The sequence below is a fragment of the Ovis aries genome, chromosome 7, assembly GCF_016772045.2.
Source record: "Ovis aries strain OAR_USU_Benz2616 breed Rambouillet chromosome 7, ARS-UI_Ramb_v3.0, whole genome shotgun sequence".
NCBI classification, from domain to species: Eukaryota; Metazoa; Chordata; class Mammalia; order Artiodactyla; family Bovidae; genus Ovis; species Ovis aries.
In genome coordinates this window covers 70,387,124-70,408,542 of record NC_056060.1, presented here as the reverse complement: position 1 = coordinate 70,408,542, position 21,419 = coordinate 70,387,124, and the positions used below count along the sequence as shown (strand labels likewise).

At 38.1% G+C, this 21,419-nt stretch overlaps 1 protein-coding gene across 5 annotated transcripts in view; it reads right to left on the bottom strand.

Moving 5' to 3' along the window:
* Nucleotides 1–8,318: 8,318 nt before the first annotated feature.
* The window catches only part of PCNX4 (pecanex 4), a 40,076-nt gene continuing 26,975 nt past the window's right edge, over nucleotides 8,319–21,419 (bottom strand). For all 5 annotated transcript variants that reach the window (XM_060418125.1, XM_042253062.1, XM_042253064.1 and 2 more), the window contains 3 exons: nucleotides 17,724–18,760; nucleotides 17,203–17,389; nucleotides 8,319–9,055 (listed from right to left, as the gene is read on the bottom strand). In XM_060418125.1, coding sequence (XP_060274108.1) covers nucleotides 8,804–9,055; nucleotides 17,203–17,389; nucleotides 17,724–18,760 — 1,476 coding nt within the window. In that variant the 3' untranslated portion in view covers nucleotides 8,319–8,803. The remainder of the gene's footprint in view (nucleotides 9,056–17,202; nucleotides 17,390–17,723; nucleotides 18,761–21,419) is intronic.

Sequence of the window (21,419 nt, the reverse complement as noted above, 5' to 3'; positions counted from 1 at the left end):
ATGTCCGACTCTTTGCAACCCCATGAATCACAGCACGCCAGGCCTCCCTGTCCATCCTTTAGGATTGACTAAATCCTAAGGTTGGATCTCCTTACAATCCAAGGGACTCTCAAGAGTCTTCTCCAATACCACAGTTTAAAAGCATCAATTCTTCAGCACGCAGGTTTCTTTATGGTCCAACTCCACACCCATACATGACTACGGGAAAAACCATAGCTTTGACTAGATGGACCTTTGTTGGCAAAGCAGTGTCTCTGCTTTTTAATATGCTGTCTAGGTTGGTAAAGAATCTGCCTGCAATGCAGGAGAGCTGGGTTCAATCCCTGGGATGGGAAGATCCCCTGGAGAAGGAAATGGCAGCCCATTCTAGTAGTCTTGCCTGGAGAATCCCATGGACAGAGGAGCCTGGCAGGCTATCAATCCATAGGGTCACAAGAGTCAGACATGACTTAGTGACTAAACCACCACCACCACTAGGTTGGTCATAGCTTTTCTTCCAAGGAGCAAGCGTTTTTTAATTTCATGGCTGCAGTCACCATCTGCAATGATTTTGGAGCCCAAGAAAATAGTCTGTCATTGTTTCAATTGTTTTCCCATCTAATGAGAAACGCTGGGCTGCAAGAATCACAAGCTGGAATCAAGATTGCCAGGAGAAATATCAATAACCTCAGATATGCAGATGACACCACCCTTATGGCAGAAAGTGAAGAGGAACTAAAAGCCCTCTTGATGAAAGTGAAAGTGGAGAGTGAAAAAGTTGGCTTAAAGCTCAACATTCAGAGAACGAAGATCATGGCATCTGGTCCCATCACTTCATGGGAAATAGATGGGGAGACAGTAGAAACAGTGTCAGACTCTATTTTGGGGGGCTCCAAAATCATAGCAGATGGTGATTGCAGCCATGAAATTAAAGGACACTTACTCCTTGGAAGAAAAGTTATGACCAACCGATTTAGCATATTGAAAAGCAGAGACATTACTTTGCCGACTAAGGTCCGTTTAGTCTAGGCTATGGTTTTTCCAGTGGTCATGTATGGATGTGAGAGTTGGACTGTGAAGAAGGCTGAGCGCCGAAGAATTGATGTGTTTCAACTGTGGTGTTGGAGAAGCCTCTTGAGAGTCCCTTGGACTGCAAGGAGATCCAACCAATCCATCCTGAAGATCAGCCCTGGGATTTCTTTGGAAGGAATGATGCTAAAGCTGAAACTCCAGTACTTTGGCCACCTCATGAGAAGAGTTGACTGATTGGAAAAGACTCTGATGCTGGGAGGGATTGGGGGCAGGAGAAAGGGATGACAGAGGATGAGATGGCTGGATGGCATCACCAACTCGAAGGACATGAGTCTGAGTGAACTCCGGGAGTTGGTGATGGACAGGGAGGCCTGGCATGCTGCGATTCATGGGGTCGCAAAGAGTCGGACACGACTGAGCGACTGAACTGAACTGAACAGAATGGGACCGGATGTCATGATCTTAGTTTTCTGAATGTTGAGTTTTAAGCCAACTTTTTCACTCTTTTTCACTTTCATCAAGAGGCTCTTTAGTTCTTCTTCACTTTCTGTCATAAGGGAGGTGTCATCTGCATATCTGAGGTTATTGATATTTCTCCCAGCAATCTTGATTAACACCCATAAAATAACTGGAATAGTTGTTGGAGAGGCTGGAGGCCACTCTGGTGGCTACCACTGGGAAATGTGGAAGGTGTAAATGGTAGAGTGACACCATGGAGTACAGCATGGGGTACAACATAAAGCAAGTAAAAGCAATGGAATAAATGCACACATGGCAACATCCTAGAACATAGTGATGAGTGAAGAAAGCAAATGATGAACTATAACACAGTTCTGTTTAGATACACTTAAATTTATGTGCATAGAAGATAGTGCTCATTTTGCCCACAGGGAATCCCAGATAATGGGAGTAGACACAGGGTGGAAAACTATGTTTGGTTTATTTAAATATTTTGAAACACAAGATGGAGAATTTCAGCAGCAACCTGTGTCCGTTGATGGATAAAGAAAATGTGGTATATAAATATTGATCCAATGCAATAACTCAGCCATTAAAAAAATCTTGCCACTTGAGACAACATGGATGGATCTAGAGGGGTATTATGCTAAGTGAAATGTGTCAGACAAAACTACCACATAATCTCACTTTTATGCATAATCTAAAAAACAAAACAACAGACACATAGCTACAAACAGGTGACTGATGGGAGGGGGCAAAATTGGAAGGGGATTCAGAGGTACAAACCTCTAGTCATAAACCCCTGTGGGTTTGTTCCTATTGTCTGTTGTTTTTCTTGGATTTTGATCATGTTGTCTTTTCTCCTCAGGTGTTTTAGATTTTCCAACATAAATATGAAAAATTATAAAAATAATTAAAAGGTCTAGAGAAGATTTATATTTGCTCAGGGTAGTAGCTAGGTACACTACAAATCCAGGATCACCTTAATCCAGTTTTGAAAAGATTTGGGCTTAGTTGTTCAGTCGTGTCTGACTCTTTGCGACCCCACGGACTGTAGCCCACCAGGCTCCTCTGTCCTTGGGATTTTCCAGACAAGAATACTGGAGTGGGCTGCCATTTCCTTCTCTAGGAGATCTTCCCAATCCAGAATCAAACCAGGGTCTCCTGCATTACAGGCAGATTCTTTACCAGGTGAGCTACCAGGGAAGCCCGCTTGACAAGATTGAAAAGATTCAAAATTGATCTATTTTTTTTTCACCCTCCTTCTTTGGAGAGCCCTGAACTCCATCTTTAATGCTTTAACTTAGTAGGAAGTCTGCCAAAAGTGTTAGTTGTCTTCCCAGCCACCTCCTCCTGAATCAGCCAATGTTCCTAGAAGAAAAGTAGCTCAAATGCTGAGCTCAGGTCTCGAAGTTTCATTCTGCCTTGGGTCTTGGTGATATAATCCTTCACTGTCTTCTTGATTCACTGATACTTTTGACACAGATTTTAAAATTTTTTGCACAGCTTCCACAGTTCTCTGAGATGTCTGATGTGAATTATGTGTGTACTACTAAAAGTGGAAGTCAGAGAAGCTGGTTTTAGGGCAAGTTCAATAAGGTCAAGCTACTTTGATTGTATCAGATGGAGATAAATGGTTACATACACAGGTGCAGTGCTAAGAGAGGTTGAGTACATGTATTTGAACATCATTAATTTATTGATGATATGTAAGGTTTTGGGAGTGAATGCGATTGTCTATGATGAAATGTAGAATAAGAAGAGGTGGCCTGAACCATTTATGAAGAAATTACAAAATTCAGACAGAGGTCAGACAGAAAAGGAAAAGCAGCAAAGGCGACTGAGAAGTAGTCAGGGAGACAAGAAGAAAATAAAGATCAAGTGGTGTCAGGGAAGTCCAAAAGAAAAAAAGAAGGTGACTCAAGCAGTTGTCAAAAGTGTCAAGTACTGCTTAAGAAAGTGAAGTCGCTCAGCCGTGTCCAACTCTTTGTGACTCCATGGACTGTAGCCTACCAGGATCCTCCGTCCATGGGATTTTCCAGGCAAGAATACTGGAGTGGGTTGCCAAATAAGACAGGAATATAAAAGTAACTATAGTGAACACTTGAACAGCTGGGGTTTTAATCTGTATATAATTTATAGTAGGCCCTATGTTTCCATGGAAACAATTTCAGACCTGTAGTAGCTTAGCATTTACTAATGAAAAGAATCCATGTATAAGTGAACCTGCACAGTTCAAACCGTTGTTCAAGGGTCAACTGTAGTTGGTTTGATAATATGAAAGTAAATGATGACTTTAATAAAAACTTTATGTTGGGGGAACAGTAGAAATGGAATCCAAACAGGAACATTTTGATAAGTGAATGAAGGTGAGAAAACCTGGCCATGAATGAATGGAGAGACATTGTGGCAGTTTCAGAAGAATCCATGGTAAAGGGAAAGCATGGCATGGCACTATTATAATAGTGTAAATCTTTAAACAACTTAAAATGCCTATTATTTGAGGGATACTCTAATAGTCTTTTATATCTATCAAAGTTATATAATCACTAAAGCAGATAATTAGTGTTTCTTAATGATATGAGAAAATTTCTATCAGTGACAAAAAAGATATATACATAATATATATATGCGTGTGTGTATGTATGTACTGTTGCTATTTAGTTACTGTCGTGTTCAACTTTTGTGACTCTATGGACTGTAGCCCGCCAGACTTCTCTGTCTATATGTATATATATATACATTTTTTGCAGCTAATATATCTCAATTACATAAATCATAAGCCTGAGATCCAAACTCAGATGTAACACCAAATCCCATTTTAATAACTATACTATATTGCTTCCCCCAAAATGACTAACACACAAATCTTGTGAATTCATTAACTGAAATGAGTCCAAAAAAGTATCATTTAACATTGCTGTACTGAACTGTTTCACATAATAAAGGAATACTAGTAATAAAAACCTAATTGGTACATTTCAAATAATTTCAGTCATCACTATAATGTATTATTGTACTCCCAACCCAGGAGGCTACTACAGACTAAATAGACCTAACAGAAGCAGAAGATATTAAGAAGAGGTGGCAAGAATACATGGAAGAACTGTACAAAAAAGATCTTCACGACTCAGATAATCATGATGATGTGATCACTCATCTAGAGCCAGACATCCTGGAATGTGAAGTCAAGTGGGCATTGGAAAGCATCGCTATGAACAAAGCTAGTGGAGGTGATGGAATTCCAGTTGAGCTGTTTCAAATCCTGAAAGATGATGCTGTGAAAGTGCTGCCCTCAATATGCCAGCAAATTTGGAAAACTCAGCAGTGGTCACAGGACTGGAAAAGGTCAGTTTTCATTCCAGTCCCAAAGGAAGGCAATGCCAAAGAATGCTCAAACTATCGCACAATTGCACTCATCTCACACGCTAGTAAAGTAATGCTCAAAATTCTCCAAGCCAGGCTTCAGCAATACGTGAACTGTGAACTTCCCTGATGTTCAAGCTGGTTTTAGAAAAGGCAAAGGAACCAGAGATCAAATTGCCAACATCCGCTGGATCATGGAAAAGCAAGAGAGTTCCAGAAAAACATCTATTTCTGCTTTATTGACTGTGCCAAAGCCTTTGACTGTGTGGATCACAATAAACAGTGGAAAATTCTGAAAGAGATGGGAATACCAGACCACCTGACCTGCCTCTTGAGAAATCTGTATGCAGGCCAGGAAGCAGCAGTTAGAACTGGACATGGAACAACAGACTGGTTCCAAATAGGAAAAGGAGTACGTCAAGGCTGTACATCATGAGAAATGTTGGACTGGAAGAAACACAAGCTGGAATTAAGATTGCCGGGAGAAATATCAATAACCTCAGATATGCAGATGACACTACCCTTATGGCAGAAAGTGAAGAGGAACTAAAAAGCCTCTTGATGAAAGTGAAAGTGGAGAGTGAAAAAGTTGGCCTAAAGTTCAACATTCATAAAACGAAGATCATGGCATCTGGTCCCATCACTTCATGGGAAATAGATGGGAAACAGTAGAAACAGTGTCAGACTTTATTTTGGGGGGGGGCTCCAAAATCACTGCAGATGGTGATTGCAGCCATGAAATTAAAAGATGCTTACTCCTTGGAAGAAAAGTTATGACCAACCTAGACAGCATATTCAAAAGCAGAGACAATACTTTGCCGACTAAGGTCCGTCTAGTCAAGGCTATGGTTTTTCCAGTGGTCATGTATGGATGTGAGAGTTGGACTGTGAAGAAGGCTGAGTGCTGAAGAATTGATGCTCTTGAACTGTGGTGTTGGAGAAGACTCTTGGACTGTAAGGAGATCCAATCTGTCCATTCTGAAGGAGATCAGCCCTTGGATTTCTTTGGAAGGAATGATGCTAAAGCTGAAACTCCAATACTTTGGCCACCTCATGCGAAAAGTTGACTCATTGGAAAAGACTCTGATGCTGGGAGGCATTGGGGGCAGGAGGAGAAGGGGACAACAGAGGATGAGATGGCTGGATGGCATCACTGACTCAATGGACGTGAGTCTGAGTGAACTCTGGGAGTTGGTGATGGACAGGGAGGCCTGGCGGGCTGCGATTCATGGGGTCGCAAAGAGTCGGACACGACTGAGCAACTGAACTGAACTCTAGATGAAAATAATAAAGGACAGAATAAAGGCAGAATAAAGGCACAACAAAGGACAGAAATGGTATGGACCTAACAGAAGCAGAAGATACTAAGAAAAGGTGGCAAGAATACACAGACGAACTAGGCCAAAGATATCTTGATGACCCAGATAACCATGATGGTGTGATCACTCACCTAGAGACAGACATTCTGGAATGCGAAGTCAAGTGGGCCTTAGGAAGCATCACTACAAACAAAGCTAGTAGAGGTGATGGAATTCCAGCTGAGCTATTTATAATCCTAAAAGATTTGTAGCACTGTGAAAGTGCTACACTGAATACACCAGCAAATTTGGAAAACTCAGCAACAGCCACAGGACTGGAAAAGGTCAGTTTTCATTCCAATTCCAAAGAAAGGCAATGCCAAAGAATGTTTAAACTCCTGCACAATTGCAGTCATTTCACACACTAGTAAAGTAATGCTCAAAATTCTCCAACCTAGGCTTCAACAGTATGTGAACCAAGAACTTCCTGATATTCAAGCTGGATTTAGAAAAGGCAGAGGAACCAGAGATCAAATTGCCACATCCAATGGATTATAGAAAAAGCAAGAGAATTTCAGGAAAACATTTGCATCTTTGATTATGCTAAAGCCTCTGACTGTGTGGATCTCAACAAACTGTGGAAAATTCTTAAAGAGATGGGAATACCAGACTGCCTTACTTGCATCCTGAGAAATCTGTATGCAGGTCAAGAAGCAACAGCTAGAACCAGACATGGAACAATGGAATGGTTCTAAATTGGGAAAGGAATAGGTCAAGGCTGTATATTGTCACCCTGCTTATTTAACTTACATGCAGAGTACATCATAAAAAATGCTGGGCTGGATGAAGCACAGCTGGAATCAAGATTGCCAGGAGAAATATCAATAACCTCAGAACTGCAGATGACACCACTCTTATGGCAGAAAGTGAAGAGGAACTAAAGAGCCTCTTGATGAGGTGAAAAAGGACAGTGAAAAAGTTGGCTTAAAATTCAACATTCAGAAAACTAAGATTATGGCATCTGGTCCTTTCAGTTCATGGCAAATAGATGGGGAAACAACTGAAATAGTGAGAGACTTTATTTCCTTGGGCTCAAAAATCACTGCAGATGGTGACTGCAGCCATGAAATTAAAAAACGCTTGCTCCTTGGAAGAAAAGCTATGATCACCATATTAAAAATATGACAGCATATTCAAAAGCAGAGATATTACTTTGTCAACAAAGGTCCATATAGTTAAAGCTATGGTTTTTCCAGAGTTGGACCATAAAGAAGGCTGAGTGCCAAAGAATTGATGTTTTTGAACTGTGGTGTTGGAGAAGACTCTTGAGAGTCCCTTGGACTGCAAGAAGATCCAACCAGTCCATCCTAAAGGAAATCAGTCCTGAATATTCATTGGAAGGACTGATGCTGAAGCTGGAGCACCAATACTTTGGCCACCTGATGTGAAGAGCCGACTCGTGAGAAAAGACCCTGATGCTGGGAAAGACTGAAGGCAGGAGGAGAAGGGGATGACAAAGAGTAGATGGTTGGATGGCATCACCAACTCAATGGACATGCGCTTGAGCAAGCTCTGTGAGTTTGTAAAGGACAGGGAAGCCTGGTATGCTGCAGTCCATGGGGTCACAAAGAGCTGGATGTGACTGAGAGACTGAACAACAACAACATAGAGGAAAATAAAGGTGTAGAGAAAATTCATCTCAAATGATGCAGATTCATTATTTATCCTTATAATTTCCTGTAAAAAGTTCCTAAGCAGCAAAAGAATGAAAATAAAACCCTGATCACATTATGAAAATTTTTCTCCTACCTGTTTTTGGCTTGAGTTCAAATAACTTAAGACAATAGTAACTGGTAGTCCTATTGGGCAAGTCATTCTTCAGAATCAGTATATTCAGTGGAAAAGAAATGCACAATGAGCCAGATCTACAGAATGGCCTCTAACAGTCATAATCAGATTACCTTAATGTTGCTAATTCTGCTGAGTATTCACTTGATGAATGGGATGAACCCTTTTCCTTTTAAATATATCAAAAGGATATTTGGGAAAGAAATTTTAAAAATTTTTGGAAGAGATTTTATTCAAAGTTTTCAAGGTTTCTGAATTGAAGTATATGAAAAGAAACTGAATAGATTATATGAAAACATTAAGAGCATGTTAAATGTTAAAATAAATAGCACAAAGTTTGAAAATACTATAAAATTTAATATATTTCAAATAAATATATTTACATTTTGTAACCTTCAGTAGGATCCATTATTATTATGTAAAAAACAATGATATGTATATCTTTTAAGCATGTAAAAATTACATAGTTGTTGACTACTCTAAGGCAAGTCACTTATCACACATTAAAGAAAGCATTAAAAAATTCATTTTATAATCTTATACAAATGTTTTATATTTACCAAAGCATACCACAATCCATAGGGCACAAATATTGGCCAACTAATTCTAACTTTTATGTTATACATAAACTTGTTGTTTTATACCACTAAGATATCTTAGAAAATCAACTTTATAGAGCTTAGCTTTTCTCAGGCACCTGACTTGTGCGAGGAGAGAGGGAAGTCCAGTGAAGTTACAAGGAATCACAATGTTAACTTTTCCAGAATGAAAAAATAAACACATCTCATTTGCTCACAATAAATTTACAAGTCAAATGGCCTCTAAACCAAATGTATATGGAGAGGTTTTGAAGAATAAATTGGATATCCCAGGGGAGGATCAGCTGCTTGTACTGTAAGGTTTCTTAAAAGTAGTGGATGAGCTTGTATACTATAACGTTCCTCATCATCGTTTGTGGCATAAAGCAATTCCCATGAAAGATTGGCCCACTGACCTCTAACAGCTTCAGCATTTAACTTCCCAACATGGATCAATAATTCTTGAAGGGTAAGTACTCTCCCAGTGTAAACTCCCTGTAAAGAAGAAAGGAGGTTGAAGGGAAAGAAAAAGAAGAGAGATTATATTCAGGCCTTTATTTATAAACTTAGAGAAAAACTCCATTGTAGTTAAGCAAACTTAAACAGAAAGCAGTATATCAAAATGTACACAAGTTGCTTGTCTTCAAAATCAAGAATCACTTCTATCTGGTTGCTCTCCAACTAAGCGTGAAACAAAAAAATTTCCTGACAGACACTGTACTCACTTTTTACTTTCTTCTCTATTCCCTCACTCCATGTGGCCTCAGCAAAACGTAAGTTATAAATATTAGTCAGTGAACAGTCATCCAATTATTGAGATATAATTCATATTCCAAATAATTTAATGACTTTTTAGTTATTCAGGTATGTATAACTATCTCCACAATTTCTGGATATTTTTATGACCTCAAAAAGAAACTCGGTACTTTTTAGCTATCACCCTCCTATCCCTAATTCTCCCAGTCACAGGCAACCACTAATGGTTGAGTAGTACTTACGTGCGTGTGTGTGTGTGTGTACATCTTTATCCATTCAGCTGTCAGTGGATATTTAGGTTGCTTCCATATCTTGGCTATTGGTAAAGAGTGCTGCTATGAACACTAGGGTGCATGGATCTTGATTAGAGTTTTTGTCTTCTTTCAGATATTTGTCCAGGACTGGGATTACTGGATCATATGGTAACTATTTTTAGCTCTTTAAGGAACTTTTGTATTGCTTTCCATAATGGCTGTACCTATTTACCTCCCCACCAACAGTATAAGAGGATTCCTTGAACTCTCCACACTCTCTCCAGCATTTATTGTTTGTGGATTTTTTTGATATTAGCTATTTGACTGGTCTGAGGTGATACTCATTGAAGTTTTGATTTGTGTTTCTCTAAGAAACACAAATCAGTATCGACTGAACATACTGTTCAGTATCAGTGTTGATACTGAACATTTTTCATGTTCCTTGATACCATGAGTATGATGTTAGCTGTGGGTGTCATATGTGGCCTTTATTATGTTGAGGTATGTTCCCTCTATACCCCTACCTTCTGGAAAGTATTTATCATAAATGGGTGGTGAATTTTGTCAAAACCCTTTTCTGCATTTATTGAGATTATCATATATTTTAATTTGTTAATGTAGTGTATCACATTTATTTTTTTGTGGATATTAAAGAATCCTTGCATTCCTCAGAAAAATCCCACTTGATCATGGTATATGATCTTCTAAATGTATTGTTGGGATAAGTGGGCTAGTATTTCAATGAAAATTTTTACATCTATATTCATCATTGATACTGGCCTGTTTTTTTGGAGGCTAATTACTTTACAATACTGTGGTGGTTTTTGCCATACACTGACATGAATCAGCCATGGGTGTACATGTGTTCCCCATCCTGACCCTCCCTCCCACTTCCCTTCCCATCCCATCCCTCAGGGTCATCCCAGTGTACCAACCCTGAGCACCCTGCCTCGTGCATCAAACCTGGACTGGTGATCTATTTCATATATGATAATATCCATGTTTCAATGCTTTTCTCTCAAATCATCCCACCCTCACCTTCTCCTACAGAGTCCAACAGTCTGTTCCTTACATCTGTGTCTCGCATATAGGGTCATCGTTACCACCTTTCTAAATTCCATATATATGAGTTAATATACTGTTTTGGTGCTTTTCTTTCTGACTTACTTCACACTGTATAATAGGTTCCAGTTACATCCACCTTATTAGAACTGATTCAAATGCATTCTTTTTAACAGTTGAGTAATATTCTATTGTGTATATGTACCACAGCTTTCTTTTCTTTTGGTACTACAACTTTCTTATCCATTCATCTGCCGATGGACATTTAGGTTGCTTCCATGTCCTGGCTATTGTAAACAGAACTGCGATAAACACTGGGGTACATGTGTCTCTTTCAATTCTGGTTTCCTTGGTTTGTATGCCCAGCAGTGGGATTGGTGGGTCGTATGGCAGTTCTATTTCCAGTTTTTAAGGAATCTCCACACTGTTCTCCATAGTGGCTGTACTAGTCTGCATTCCCACCAACAGTGTAAGAGGGTTCTTTTTCTCTGCACCTTCTCCAGCATTTATTGTTTATAGACTTTTTGATAGCTGCCATGCTGTCTGGTGTGAGATGGTACCTCATTGTGGTTTTGATTTGCATTTCTCTGATAATGAGTGATGTTGAGCATCTTCTTTTTATGTGTTTGTTAGCCATTTGTGTCTCTTCTTTGGAAAATGTCTGTTTAGTTCTTTGGCCCATTTTTGGATTGGGTCACTTATTTTTCTGGAATTGAGCTACAGGAGTTGCTTTTACATTTTTGAGATTAATTCTTTGTCAGTTGCTTCATTTGCTATTATTTTCTCCCAATCTGAAGGCTGTCTTTTCACCTTGCTTATAATTTCCTTTGTTGTGCAAAAGCATTTAAGTTTAATTAGGTCCCGTTTGTTTATTTTTGCTTTTATTTCCATTACTCTGGGAGGTGAGTCATAGAGAATCCTGCTATGATTTATGTCAGAGTGTTTTGCCTATGTTTTCCTCTAGGAGTTTTATAGTTTCTGGTCTTACGTTTAGATCTTTAATCCATTTTGAGTTTGTTTTTGTGTATGCTGTTAGAAAGTGTTCTATTTTCATTCTTTTACAAGTGGTTGACCAGTTTTCCCAGCACCACTTGTTAAAAAGATTGTCTTTTCTCCACTGTATATTCTTGCCTCCTTTGTCAAAGATAAGGTGTCCACAGGTGTGGGATTTATCTCTGGGCTTTCTATTTTGTTCCACTGATCTATGTTTGTCTTTGTGCTAGTACCATACTGTCTTGATGACTGCTGCTTTGTAGAATAGCCTGAGGTCAGGCAGATTGATTCCTCCACTTCCATTCTTCTTTCTCAAGATTGCTTTGGCTATTTGAGGTTTTTTGCAATTCCATAGAAATTGTGAAACTATTTGTTCTAATTCTCTGAAAAATCCCATTGGTAGCTTGATAGGGATTGCACTGAATCTATATATTGCTTTGGGTAGTATGCTCATTTTCACTATATTGATTCTTTTGATTCATGAACATGGTATATTTCTCCATCTATTTGTGTCATCTTTGATTTCTTTCAACAGTGTTTTATAGTTTTCTATAGATACATCTTTTGTTTCTTTAGGTAGATTTATTCCTAAGTATTTTATTCTTTTCATTGCAATGGTGAACAGAACTGTTTCCTTAATTTCTCTGTTTTCTCATTGTTAGTGTATAGGAATGCAAGGGATTTCTCTGTGTTAATTTTATATCCTGCAACTTTACTGTATTCATTGATTAGTTCTAGCACTCTTCTGGTGGAGTCTTTAGGGTTTTCTATGTAGAGGATCATGTCATCTGCAAACAGAGTTTTAATTCTTCTTTTCCAATCTGGATTCCTTTTATTTCTTTTTCTGCTCTGATTGCTGTGGCCAAAACTTCCAAAACTATATTGAATAGTAGTGGTGAGAGTGGGCATCCTTGTCTTGTCTCTTACTTTAGGGAAATGTTTGCTGCAGTATCATATATATGGCTTTTATATGTTGAGGTATGTTCCTTCTATGCCTGCTTTCTGGAGTGTTTTTATCAATGGATGTTGAATTTTGTCAAAGGCTTTCTCTGCATCTATTGAGATAATCATATGGTTTTTATCTTTTGTTAATGTGGTGTATCACATTGATTGATTTGTGAATATTGAAGAATCCTTGCATCCCTGGGATAAAGCCCACTTGGTTCATGATGTATGATCTTTTTATTATGTTGTTCGACTCTGTTTGCTAGAATTTTGTTAAGGATTTTTGCATCTATGTTCATCGGTGATATTGGCCTGTAGTTTTCTTTTTTTGTGGCATCTTTGTCTGGTTTTGGTATTAGGGTGATGGTGGCCTCACAGAGTGAGTTTGGAAGTTTACCTTCCTCTGCAATTTTCTGGAAGAGTTTGAGTAGGATAGGTGTTAGCTGTTCTCTAAATTTTTGGTAGGATTCAGCTGTGAAGCCGTGTGGACCTGGACTTTTGTTTGTTGGAAGATTTCTGATTACTGTTTCAATTTCTGTCCTCGTGATGGGTCTGTTAAGATTTTCTATTTCTTCCTGGTTCAGTTTTGAAAAGTTATAGTTTTCTAAGAATTTGTCCATTTCTTGCAAGTTGTCCATTTTATTGGCATATAGTTGCTGACAGTAGTCTCTTATGATCCTTTGTATTTCTGTATTGTTGTGATTTCTCCATTTTCATTTCTAATTTTGTTGATTTGATTCTTCTCCCTTTGTTTCTTGATGAGTCTGGCTAATGGTTTGTCCATTTTATTTATCTTCTCAAAAAACCAGCTTTTAGTTTTGTTGATTTTTGCTATGGTCTCTTTTGTTTCTTTTGCATTTATTTCCGCCCTAATTTTCGTGATTTCTTTCCTTCTACTAACCCTGGGGTTCTTAATTTCTTCCTTTTCTAGTTGCTTTAGGCGTAGAGTTAGGTTATTTGTCTTCTCTCCTATACCTTGAGGTAGGCTTGTATTGCTATGTATCTTCCCCTTAGCACTGCTTTTACTGAATCCCACAGGTTTTGGGTTTTTGTGTTTTCATTTTCATTCATTTCTATGCATATTTTGATTTTTTGATTTCTTCTGTGATTTGTTGGTTATTCAGAAGTGTGCTGTTTAGCCTCCATATGTTTGTATTTTTAATAGTTTCTTTCCTGTCAGTCAGTCAGTCAGTCAGTGCAGTCACTCAGTTGTGTCCGACTCTTTGCAACCCCATGAATCACAGCACACCAGGCCTCCCTGTCCATCACCAACTCCCGGAGTTCACTCAAACTCACATCGATAGAGTCAGTGATGCCATCCAGCCATCTCATCCTCTGTCGTCCCCTTCTCCTCCTGCCCCCAATGCCTCCCAATATCAGAGTCTTTTCCAATGAGTCAACTCTTTGTAAGAGGTGGCCAATGTACTAGAGTTTCAGCTTTAACATCATTCCTTCCAAAGAAATCCCAGGGCTGATCTTCTTCAGAATGGACTGGTTGGATCTCCTTACAGTCCAAGGGACTCTCAAGAGTCTTCTCCAACACCACAGTTAAAAAGCATCAATTCTTCGGTGCTCAGCCTTCTTCACAGTCCAACTCTCACATCCATACATGACCACAGGAAAAACCACAGCCTTGACTAGACGGACCTTAGTCAGCAAAGTAATGTCTCTGCTTTTGAATATGCTATCTAGGTTGGTCATAACTTTTCTTCCAAGGAGTGTCTTTTAATTTCATGGCTGCAGTCACCATCTGCAGTGATTTTCGAGCCCCCCAAAATAAAGTCTGACACTGTTTCCACTGTTTCCCATCTATTTCCCATGAAGTGATGGGACCAGATGCCATGATCTTCGTTTTCTGAATGTTGAGCTTTTTTCCTGTAGTTGACATCTAATCTTACTGCATTATGATCAGAAAAGATGTTTGAGATGATTTCAATTGTTTTGAATTTACCAAGGCTAGATTTATGGCCCAGGATGTGATCTATCCTGGAGAAGGTTCCGTGTGCACTTGAGAAAAAAGTGAAATTCATTTTTTTGGGGTGATATGTCTTAAGGATATCAATTAGGTCTAACTGGTCCATTGTATCATTTAAAGTTTGTGTTTCCTTGCTAATTTTCTGTTTAGTTGATCTATCCATAGGTGTGAGTGGGGTATTAAAGTCTCCCACTATTATTGTTTTACTGTTAATTTTCCCTTTCATATTTGTTAGCATTTGCCTTACACATTGTGGTGCTCCTATGTTGGGTGCATATATATTTATAATTGTTGGATCTTCTTGGATTGATCCTTAGATCACTATGTAGTGTCCTTCTTTGTCTCTTTTCACAGCCTTTGTTTTAAAGTCTATTTTATCTGATATGAGTATTGCTACTCCTGCTTTCTTTTGGTCTCCATTTGCATGAAATATCTTTTTCTAGCCCTTCACTTTCAGTCTGTATATGTCCCTAGGTTTGAGGTAGGTCTCTTGTAAACAGCATATATAAGGGTCTTGTTTTTGTATTCATTCAGCTAGTCTTTGTCATTTGGTTGGGGCATTCAACCCATTTACATTTAAGGTAATTACTGATAAGTATGATCCTATTGTCATTTACTTTGTTGTTTTGGGTTCCAGTTTATAAACCTTTTCTGTGTTTCCTGTCTAGAGAAGATCCTTTAGCATTTGTTGAAGAGCTGGTTTGGTGGTGATGAATTCTCTGAGTTTTTGCTTGTCTGTAAAGCTTTTGATTTCTCCTTCATATATGAATGAGATCCTTGCTGGGTACAGTAATCTGGGTTGTAAGTTTTTCTCTTTCATCACTTTAAGTATGTCCTGCCATTCCCTTCTGGCTTGAAGAGTTTCTATTGAAAGATCAGCGTTATCCTTATGGGGATCCCCTTGTGGGTTATTTGTTGTTTTTCCCTTGCTGCTTTTAATATTTGTTGTGTTTGATCTTCGTTAACTTGATTAATATGTGTCTTGGGGTGTTTTGCCTTGGGTTTATCCTCTTTGGGACTCTGCGTTTCTTGGACTTGGCTATTTCCTTCCCCACTTTAGGGAAGTTTTCAACTATTATCTCCTCAAGTATGTTCTCATGGCCTTTCTTTTTGTCGTCTTCTTCTGGGACTCCTATGATTCGAATGTTGGGGCATTTAACATTGTGCCAGAGGTCTCTGAGGTTGTCCTTATTTCTTTTAATTCTTTTTCCCTCTCTGCTTCATTTATTTCCACCATTCTATCTCTCACCTCACTTATCCTATCTTCTGCCTCAGTTATTCTACTGTTGGTTCTCTCCAGAGTGCTTTCGATCTCAGTTATTGCATTATTCATTATTGACTATTTTTTATTTCTTCTTCTGCTGCTGCTGCTAAGTCACTTCAGTCGTGTCCAACTCTGTGTGACTCCATAGACGGCAGCCTACCAGGCTCCCCCATCCCTGGGATTCTCCAGGCAAGAACACTGGAGTGGGTTGCCATTTCCTTCTCCAATGCATGAAAGTGAAAAGTGAAACTGAAGTCACTCAGTCGTGTCTGACTCTTTGCAACCCCATGGACTGCAGCCTACCAGGCTCCTCTGCCCATGGGATTTTCCAGGCAAGAGTACTGGAGTGGGGTGCCATTGCCGTCTCCGTTATTTCTTCTAAGTCCTTGTTAAACTTTTCTTGCATCTTCTCAATCCTTGTCTCCAGACTATTTATCTGTAAGTCCATTTTGTTTTCAAAATTTTGCATCATTTTTACTATCATTATTCTGAATTCTTTTTCAGTTAGACTCCCTATCTCCTCTTTTGTTTGGTTTGGTGGGATTTGATCATGTTCCTTTACCTGCTGAACATTTCTCTGTCTTTTCATCTTATTTAGGTTGCTGTGTTTGGGGTGGCCTTTCTGTATGCTTTCTGTATGTGGTTCTTCTTTACTGTGGAGGTTCATCCTTGTTAAGGTGTCCCAGTCATTAACCACCGGAAGAGGGAGAATCTTGTTAAAGACACTTGTAGTTTTGAGGTGAGGTCCCGGAGGTTCTGCAGAGATTCCAGCCCTCTCCTTATGGAGTCAGGGTGCCTTATCCTTCCAGTGCATTGATGAGGTCACCAACCAGGAATCTACAGTTTTTATTCTGGCCTTTTTTTTATGGTATCTTTGTCTGGTTTGGGTATCTGGTGGTGACCTCACAGAATTAGCTTAGCAGTGCTCCTTCCTCTGCAATTTTCTGGAAGAGTTTCAGATGGATAGGTGTGACCTCTAAATGTTTGACAGAATTTACCTGTGAAGCTATCCGGTCTTAGACTTTTGTTTCTTGGGCATTTTAAAATCACAGTTTCAATCTCAGTTCATAGTTTGTACTTCTGGTTCAGTCTTGGGAGATTGTACCTTTCTAAGAATCTACCCTTTCTTCTAGGCTGTTGATTTTTATTCTTTTAATTTTTGGCTGTACTGTGTGGCATGTGGGATTTAAGTTCTCAAACCAGAGTCGAACCTGTGCTGCCTGCATTGGGAGCATGGAGTCTCAACCACTTGACCACCAGGGAAGTCCCAATATAATTGATATATTTATACCCAGAATGTTATCTCCATCACTGAGGTTAAATACTTTATAACTGATTTCTATTCTTTAAGGTTTATATACAAAAATGTTTAAGAACACATTTTTAACCTTACCATATTAGGATCATATCCCACAGAAAACAAGTATGGTTTTTCTTGTAAAACTGCTTCCTTCCACTTTTCATCAGACACCAAACCAATGTACCAGTCACTTTCATATTTTTCAAGGCAGTTAATCAACTCTTTAAAGTCTTCTATTGGACCCAGACTTGCTTTATCGATCATTAGTTTCAGAGTGTACCTTAAAAAATGGAGACACAAAGAATTTTAAGTTTGATCAATATTTTTAAGATATTAAATCACAATCATACATACTTCAGAGAAAGAGAGACATGATAAGAGTTAAAGCAAAAACATCCAGAAAGCCATACAAAACATAGATACTCCATATTAAAAAAAGAAGTACATATTTAAGTGTATAATCATAGTACATACCAAGCATTTTTTTTTCATTTTTAGGAAAGTGATCATTTTTTTAAATTAAAAATGGAAGAGCATCTCCTTCTAAGTTATTTTTTTTTAAATCAACATTTTCCCACCAATATTAAAACTCGTATGTAATCAAAATAAATTACCTGAAAGCTTTCAGGGCTAGTTGAAACAGGTCTGGTTTTTCTATGAGCCAATCCAAGGCAAGAGACCAAGGCAAAACACCACTGTAAACTCTCAATATATGGCCAGGACTAGGAATCATACTGTCTCCCCCCCAAAAACTAAAGTAACAAGTCATTACTGCACGAACATAAAAGTCTTTTAGAACTCTGTCCTTTGCAATTTCTTCCACTACATTTGAGGCATTTTCTTTTGAAGGAAAACATTTCAACTGCCTTAAAATAAATTGGTACCAGTCTTCTGGAAATAATGAACTCATCTCCTTCATTTTGGAATTAGGCAAACAGTTAGACATCCACTCTTCAGGTAAGCTTAATAAGTGAGAATGAGAACAACTGAATTCCATGAGAGGGATATATGCCATGGTTTCTTGTTTTCCTTTGTCAATGGCAGGGTATCCAAGTGCAACTGCTTGGTAAAGACTCTTTTCGGTAACTGTGTTTGTAGAATGACTATCAACGTTCTGTGATTCTACTGATCCAGGAATAGGCAAATTTATACCTGGCAATACTTTCAACTGATCTTTTTCATCTTTTCCTGTTTTGATAGTTGGCTCTTCACCAAAAACATCATCAGACCAGTCATCCAAATTTTCTGAATTTAAACTATCTGTATCTTCTGGAGATTCAGTTTGTGGTTCAGTATTCAAAGCAGGCAGGATTATTAGAGATGCTTTCCCTTTACTTTCAGTTTTGTGAACATTCTCTAGCATGCTAGACCTTCTAGAACAGTACTGAACAAGTATCCACACAAGTACTTTAACAAGGTCACCTTTAAATTCCTTTAAGTTATCATGAGAATCAATTATGCCAGACAGGACATTCCTGGCATCAGAATAGAGTTTCACAGGCAAAACAGTATAGGGTGTCAAAACATTTCCAAAGTGTTCATTAATGGAACATAGTTTTACATATTCTTCTTGTTCAAAGGCACTTTCAAAAACTTCATCAACTGTTCGAGCTTCAGCAGTGTGACAAGATGTCTCTTGCAATTCTAACCCCTAAAGAGGAAATTAAAAAGTACTTGAGCTTATGATCACTTCTTACAAAAAGAAAAGTAACCAGTTTTGTAACTGTTCATGGATTGCATTCTCATAATAAAAATATGTAAAATGAAAAAAAATTAACTTGATAGCTACATCTTAATTCAAACTTAATGACACATTTTATGTTGGATATGGAAATGAAAAATAATGCTGCATTTTTAAAGACATTACAGAAATTCCAATAGAAATTGGCAAAACAACTTTAATGAGTATGACCATAATTTTAAGACTGTAGCTCAAGACTGAATCACACTTATTAAAAACTTTTTTAAATTATAAAAATTTGGGAAGGAGCAAAACTGGAAATATACAGTATGCACATAATTTTGTATCCTTTCCATTCTACTTTATAAAGAGCATTATTCTACTATATAGATAAATCATAATTTAGCCAGTACCCTGTTCAAGTTTTTAAAAATTATAACATAAAAATAATAATATAGATTTATGTATTTGATTATTTTCTATCTCCTCCAACTACAATATAAACTCCATGTATCAGCTCTCTTTTGGTTATTCCTAATTCCTCAGTGCCTAAAGCAGTGTCTGGCACACAGTAGGTATGCAACAAATTTATATTGAAAGAATGAATACTTTGAATACATTCCTATATAAATTTTAAACACATTTTGATTACCTCCCTAAAATGAATCACCTGAAGAGGATACATCAGGTCACTGTTTATTATTATTATTATTGTAATTATTGCTTACTTATTTATACATTTTCTCAAAACTACCTGTGTTTTTAATAAAAGGCAATGCTGGTAGTTTGTACTGTGATTCAGGGAAAGAACATGGAATGTGACATTAGAAACTACTTTTAAATAATGGCTCTCTCAGATGCTAGTACACAATCCTGAGTAGGTCACTAACCTTTTGAGATTCCTTTTGCTTTTCTTTCAAAGAAAAATAGCCCTGGCATATAAGACTGTGAAGATTAAATTAAGTAATGAAAGTGCTTTGTCAAATTTTTAAAGTGTTACATGGAGCACAAAAGATTATAAAAGGACCTGCATAATTAGGTATTTTAAAACCATTTAAAAAATAGAACTAAACTAAGCAATGAAAATATCCTCCATATTTTGCATGATTTTTTGCCTTCTCTTACTTGTATGTGTTAGACTAGAACACTAGTTCTCAGACTTTAGGTGAGTCAGAAACACTGGGAGGCTTGTTAAAACAGACTGCTGGGCACTGACTCAGAATTTCTGATTCAGTAGGTCTGGGTTGAGGCCTCAAAATTTCATTTCTAATAAGTTCCAAGGAGATATTAAAATCACTAATCTGAAGAACTGGATTTTGAGAACCACTGGACTAAAGGAACAGCTTTCTAATCACAGAAATTTTATCCAATCTGCGCTAAGACAAAAAAATTCATTCACTCACTATTCATTCAACAAATACTTAGTAAGGGCCTACTATGCGCCAGGCACTCTTCCAGGGGCTTAGGATATAGTCTCCAAATAAAAACAAATATCCTTGCTCTTGTGACTTTTATGTTAGAAAAGTGAGGGGACACAGGTAATCAACAATAAAATTAATAAGTAAATTACACAGTTTGTTAGAAGGTACAAGAGCTATAAAAACAGAGAAAAAGTAAAGCAAGCCAGGAGGATTGGAAGTGCAGTCAGGATGGGAGTGGGTATGCAATTTTAAACAGAATAGTCATAGTAGACCTTACTGAGGTGACATTTGAGCAAAGCCTTGAAGCTGATGAGAGAATTAGCTGTGTGGCTACCTGAAAGAAGGGTGTTCCAGGCAGAAGGAACAGCCAGTATGCTGGAGTGGAGTGAGACAGTTAAAGCAGCAGATGAGACAAAATAGAAAACAGGGAGCTTAACCATTTAGGGCCTTCGCTTTTACTCTGAACAAAAGAAGAAATCCTCTGTAGAATTTTGAGTAGAGAGGTGGCATGATCTGACTTAGATTTTAAAGATCATTCTGGGTGGTAATAGCTAGTTGTGGGACCAGAAGTAGAAGCAGAGACCAATTAGGAAGCAATTGCAGTCACCCATGAAAAGGATGAAAGGGGCTGAGGGCAGGGTGGTGAGAAGTGGTGGGATACAGGATGACAAAGGTGGAGCCAATAAGATTTCTTACTGGATTGGATGTGGGGTATAGAAGTAAACAAGGAATCATATATCACTAGACTAAAGCCCAAATGCTTTTGAGCTGAGCTACCAGAAGGATGGAATTGTCAGCAAGAACTGGGCCAGTCTGATATTAAGAAGTCAAGGAAGAGGGAAGGAACCATCAGAGGAGACTGTTAAGGATTAATCTGTGAAACAAGTGAAGAGATCACTTCACTTGACAAATGCTTCACTGTGTCAAGTGCTTCTGACAGGTCAAATAAGACCAGGTGTAAGAATTGATCACTGGATTAAGCAATCGTCAGTCATTGGAGACCCTGATATTAGTGGTTTTTCAGTAGCATAATTGAAAGGGTTAAAAACTAGGGTAATTGAAGAGAAAATGGGAGAAATGAAAATTGGAGATATGATGATAAGCAATTCTAATAAAGCATTTTGCTCTGAAAGGAGAAAAACAGAGTGTTAGCAGGCAAGGGAAGTGGGGTCAAAAGAAGGTTTTTATTAAGTTGAGAATGCTTATAT